Genomic DNA, 5,558 nt, shown 5'->3' on the forward strand with positions numbered 1-5,558 from the left:
ACATGACCAGCTATCCTTAGTAGCCACACACGCAGATGACAAGCAACATGAATTCGACTGGGACAACACTACTATTATAGGACAAGCCAAGCTGAGAACAGCCAGGGAATTCCTAGAGGCATGGCACTCATCCACAGATTCTATCAACAAACACATCGACCTGGACCCAATATACTGGCCACTGCAGCGGACAGCTGGGACTGACAACCGGAAGCGGCAGATACAAATCATTATAAATGCCGGAGGAAACATCACAGAAGCGCTTCACAGGAGGCTCCCAAGCACTGAGGATGTCACCTAGACAGGGGACGAAATGTCTGCAACACAAATTCCCAGCTCGGTGAACAGAACCACAACATTCTTTTTGTAACTTGTGCACAAGGACCTCCAAAACTCTCTGTGTTGCAGCTTTCTGCAGTCTTTCCTCATTTAAATAATATTCAGCTCTTCTATTATTCTAACCTCATATCACTCCACATATCTTTCCATCAGCCAAGGTTTTTTGCCCATTCAATTAACCCAATTAACTGTACATCTCCTTGTAGACTCCTTGTGTCACTCTCATAACTTGTCTTCCCATCTATTTTTGTATCTTCTACAAACTTGGTCTTAGTACATCCATCTAAGTCATTAATACATATAGTAGATAATTGGGGCCCCAGCATCAGTATTCCCTCTAATGGTTTTTCATTGCACAACTTCTGAAGTCTGCGCATTTTAGAAACTTCCAAAACTGATCATGTTGATTAGCATTTGTGGAACCTTGGGAGAACCTCAGAGCATTCGTGTGACTGCATAGCTTAGAGAACCACCACCCAGCAGTGATCCTTGTGGCATTCCATCTATCACAGGTTGCCAATTTGAAAATGTGCCATTTATCCCAACTTTGTCTTCCATTAGTTAGCCAGTCCTCTATCCCTGTTAATATACTGTCTCCAATATATTATTAAGTAGCTTTATGTAAAGCATTGTCACTTAATCTCCCACTAGCAACATCCTTCAGGGTTTCATTGACCAGAAATTGAACTGGACTGATTATCCTTGTTTGTACAGTGGCAACAGGAGCAGGTCAGAAGTTAGTAACCCTGCAGTGAGTAATTCACCTCTTGACGCCCCCTTGTCCACCAGTGTGGCATGGTGGCTCAACGGTTAGCACTGCTGCCTCACTACACCAGGGACCCAGGTTCAATTCCACCCATGGACATCTGTGTGGAGTTTGCATGTCCTCCCCGTATCAATGTGGGTTTCCTCTGGGTGCTCCGGTTTCCTCCCATAGTCCAAAGATATGCAGGTTAGGTGAATTGGCCATGGTAAATTGCCCATAATGTCCAGGGTTGGTGGGTTAGCCATGAGGAATAGGGTAGAGGGTGTGGGTCTGAATGGGTTGCTCTTCGGAGGTTCAGTAAATGAGCTTTATGGCCTGCTTCCACACTGTAGGAATTCTATGATTCTGCCAACAAGGCACAAGTCAGGAGTGTGATGTAAAACTTCCCACTTACCTGGATGAGTGGAGCTCCAACAACATTCAAGAAGCTTGACACCATTTAGGACAAAGCAGCCTGCTTGACTGGTACGCCATTCATGACTTTCAATATTCAGTCCAACATTCAGTAGCAGCAGTGTGTACCATCTACAAGATGCACCAAGGCTCCTGAGACTGCACTGTCAATACCCATGACCTTCACCACACAGGTCAAATGCAGTATGCATATAGAAATACCATCAACAAGAAGATTCCTTCTAAGACATTCACCATTGTTATTTGAAAATATATCATGTTCCTTTGGTGTGGCAAGGTTAAAATTCCAGAACTCCCTCCCTAACAAAACTGCGGGTGCCCCTATACCCAATGGTCTGCAGTGGGCAAGAAAACAGCTCACTACCAACTTCTCAAAGGCCATTTGCTGATACACAGTAAATACTCGCCCAGCCAGCAAAGCCTACATGAATGAATGAATATTAAAAATGGAGCAGAACAGGCTTCAGGCACTGAATAGCCTCCACTTGTCTCTATGTTCCTCTCAGACTCTGAAGTTAACTGAAAGCTGCCAAACATAGTTATACTGTAGTATCTGAGCATATAGTGCAGTTGCAACAACAACAACAGTAACACTGTGCAATTATATCACACCTTTCATAACCTCTGGATGTCCCCGAACATTTTATGTCCAAAGAACTAATTCTGAAGTAGAGCTCCAAAGGAGAGTCATCTCGGACTTCAAACTTTACATCTCCTTCTCTCTGCATACATGACACCAGACCTACAAAGACTCTCTGGCAACTTCTGTTTTCATTTAGATCTGTGTGGTCAGGGAATAAGGAGCAGCAAATTAAGTGTGGTGTACAGCGGCATGGGTTAGGCCAGAGAATTGAGGGCCTCGCTATTGTTGGGCGTAATGAAGCACAAGTTAATAGGGCCATTTCTGACATCAACAAGACAAATCCTGGGCAAACCATCATTTTCCCCAAATTGTTTCTTAGCTACATTATAAATAGCCAAGGCAAAAAAAAGGCAAGTTAAGTTATTTTCCTGAAAATGTTTTCACTGATTTGATTGAATCAGTTGCTATTATTTTGTATTTGGCTTAATCACAAATATCCTGAGTTCTGATCACTTACCTACAACAGATTTTTTAAAATTAATAATGTTAGCATTATTTTATAATTTCAATTTGTTTTTTTTTTCAAAATAGGAGATTCCTTCATTCATGACAAGATATTCAAGAAAAATACAACTTTGGATGCAAGTGACTTTAAAAAGTAGCAAACGTGAAGTCTGAGAAAGGAAATTTTTTTATTCATTCATGCCTCTGAGCTTGGGTGCTTCCCATCTTTCTTTACAAATTCCTCCCTGGCTTACCCTTCTTTATATCTGTAATCTCTTGCAGCCTAATGCTCCAAGATCTCTGCACTCCTGCAATTCTATCCTCTCAACTATTAGCCCTCAGCTATCTAGATCGTAAGGACAGGAATTCTGAAGCTAAACCTTGCTACTCATGAAAACCTCTTTCTCCCCATTTAAGACCCTCCTCAAATCTACCTCTGGTCAAACACTAGTCTCAATATGTGGCTTCATATCAATTATTTTCTGATGGTTATTAATTGTATATCAGTTGTACTTAATTGGTTGTATGGCACTGGAGATAACTGGAGATTCAGTTGAGCCCCTATCCAAGGGGCTCTTGTGGCATAGTGGTAGTGTCCTACCCCTGGGCCAGGAGGCCTCAAATCAAGTCCCACCTGCTCATGAGGTGCGTCATGACATCTCTGAACAGGTTGTTGAGAAAATATCCTTGACCTCCTTTCTAGGGTTATTGTTGTGCAATTGTAATGTCCCTATCTCCAGACCAAGAGGTTCAAGTTCTTTACCTATTCCAGCGGTGTTTAAGAGCATCTCTGAATAGGTTGACTTTGGGGATTAGAACAATAGAAGATCTTGGAATGTTAGAAAAGTATTGTATAAATACAAATTATCATTGCTGCTATAATCAGAAAAATGACAGTGAGCCCCTATGGAGATACCTGTGCAGGAGACTATATTTAAGAAAAATGCTTTTTCAGTGTGGTGGAGAGGGTGAAAGGGAGTTAGAGGAATGCAGTGACTTCCAGAGCTTACAATAAGATGTTGACCAATTAGGACTGAGAGGAAGAGAAATTTCTTCACTTAAAAAGTGTGCATCTCTGTACCCCAGAGAGGTGTGAATGATCAGGTGTGGATTGTCCAGTTCAAGGTAGAGATTGATAGAATGTTGGTGATGAAGGGAGTCGAGGGGAAACTGAAATAGAGACAGAAGATCAGCTGCAGACTTCATAAATGGTAGAACAATACAAAGGGCCAAATGGCCACCTCCTTCACCTACTTGTGTTTCTCTTGGTTGTAAACTAGAGGAGAGGGATTACAGGAAGCACTGGAGATTTGGAGGATTCCGAACACAGATTGTGAATTTGAACTGGTAATAGACCTGGACCCAAGCTAAATCAATGAAATGCAGAGGAGGGGTGAGAGTGGAGGTGGAGATCTAGAGATATTCTATTACTATGAAGAGACATAAAATCATAGTGATTTACGGCATGGAAACAGACCTTCAGTCCGACTCTTCCATCCTGACCAAATATCCTAAATTAATCTAGTCCCATTTGCTAACATTTGGCTCATATCCCTCTAAACCCTTCCTATTCATGTACCCATCCAGATGCCACCACTTCCACTGGGAGCTCGTTCTATACATGCACCACCCTCTACATGAAAATGTTGTCCCTCAACCTATGTCCTAGAGTTTTGGACTTTCCTACCCTGCAGAAAAGACCTTGACTATTCACCCTATCCATGCCCCTCATGATTTTCACCCCTCAGCCTCTGAACTACAGGGAAAGCAACCTCACTTTTATCTTATTTTGGGAAGTAGTTTACAGGTGTTGCAGGGCACTTGTGATTTTAATCATGTACAGTACAATGGCATAGAAGGGCAAGTGCAGGAATGCAAGTTTTGTTGTTTATTCATGAATTTACTGATGTTCTATGAATCTAGCTGGACACTGCTTCATTATGTATACACATTCTCTCTCTCCTGAGCGGGGGTGAGTGATGGACTGGGGCGCGCCTTGCTACTCCGAGCTGGTTGGGGGGCGCGTTCCCGAGACGATCTTTAGAATGCGGTGGCGCGCATTCTTGGCAAACAAAAAAAATTAATTATCTCTCACGCCACAGCCCCGACCCCTCCCTCCAAACTCCATTAACAATGCCTTCTATTTTTTTTAGGAGGTTGAGTCGCAGCGTGTGCACGGGGCGGTGTCGCGCTCCTCGAAAGCTGGGCACGAGCATGAAGGCGCGTTCCAGAGCGGGATGGCGCTCAAGCGAGGGAAGTACGAGCATGGAGGCGCGGGCATGAGGCAGACTGTCACACTGTGTTGTGTGAGAGCAAAGGAGGGTTTGCACCGAGAGACAGGAGGGGAGGGAGGTTTTGAGGGGGGGGTGGGCAAACAGTGTGAGTGAGTGCAACCCAAACTCCCGGAGTGAGTGAGAGAGGGAGAGGGAGAGGGAGGGGGGAGTTTGCACTTCCCTCTCTCCACCCTCCCTTGCCCCTGTCCACCACCCCCTCTTCCCTTCCCCCCCCCCCACCCCCCCGTCCCTGGTGCAGATGCTGGAGAGTCTCCCCCCCGGGGCTGCGGAGCGCTGTGTGCCGGCCAGAGCAGCGGGAGTGCAGCGGGGGGAATGGAGAGAGCGGCCAGCGCTGCTGCCGCTGCTGCTGCCGGCGCCGGGAATCAGAACTGGAGACCGGGGCAGCAAGGGTGAGTAAGAGCCGGAGACCCCGGCAGCCTTGGGTCCGTGCGGAAGGGGAAGGGTGGGGGGGGTTGAGAAACTGAGAAGGTGAGACGGGGAGAGAGGCAGTGAGAAACTAAGGGGAAGGGCGAGACTGCGGAAAGAGGGGAATGAGAAATCGGACAGAGGGGGAAAAGTGTGGAAAGAGAGAATGTGAAATTGGAGAGAGGAAAAAAAAGTGAAAAAGGAAGAATGAAAAATTGGAAGGAGAAAGTGGAAAAAGAAGGAATGAGAAATT

The 5,558-nt window shown here is 45.2% G+C and overlaps 1 protein-coding gene across 4 annotated transcripts in view; it reads left to right on the forward strand.

The window, feature by feature from the left end:
- The first annotated feature begins 4,776 nt into the window (after positions 1–4,776).
- Positions 4,777–5,558, forward strand: part of LOC122542817 (neuronal PAS domain-containing protein 3-like) — a 433,604-nt gene continuing 432,822 nt past the window's right edge. For 3 of the 4 annotated variants that reach the window (XM_043680884.1, XM_043680886.1, XM_043680889.1), the window contains exon 1: positions 5,219–5,289. Coding sequence is in view for 1 of the 4 variants with exons in the window: in XM_043680887.1 (XP_043536822.1) it covers positions 5,213–5,289 (77 nt within the window). In the remaining 3 variants the exon portion in view is untranslated. Of the gene's footprint in view, positions 5,290–5,558 lie in introns of all 4 variants that reach the window. The other variant, XM_043680887.1, reaches the window with a different exon arrangement.

This window comes from Chiloscyllium plagiosum, chromosome 41, assembly GCF_004010195.1.
Source record: "Chiloscyllium plagiosum isolate BGI_BamShark_2017 chromosome 41, ASM401019v2, whole genome shotgun sequence".
In the NCBI taxonomy this organism is placed as follows: domain Eukaryota; kingdom Metazoa; phylum Chordata; class Chondrichthyes; order Orectolobiformes; family Hemiscylliidae; genus Chiloscyllium; species Chiloscyllium plagiosum.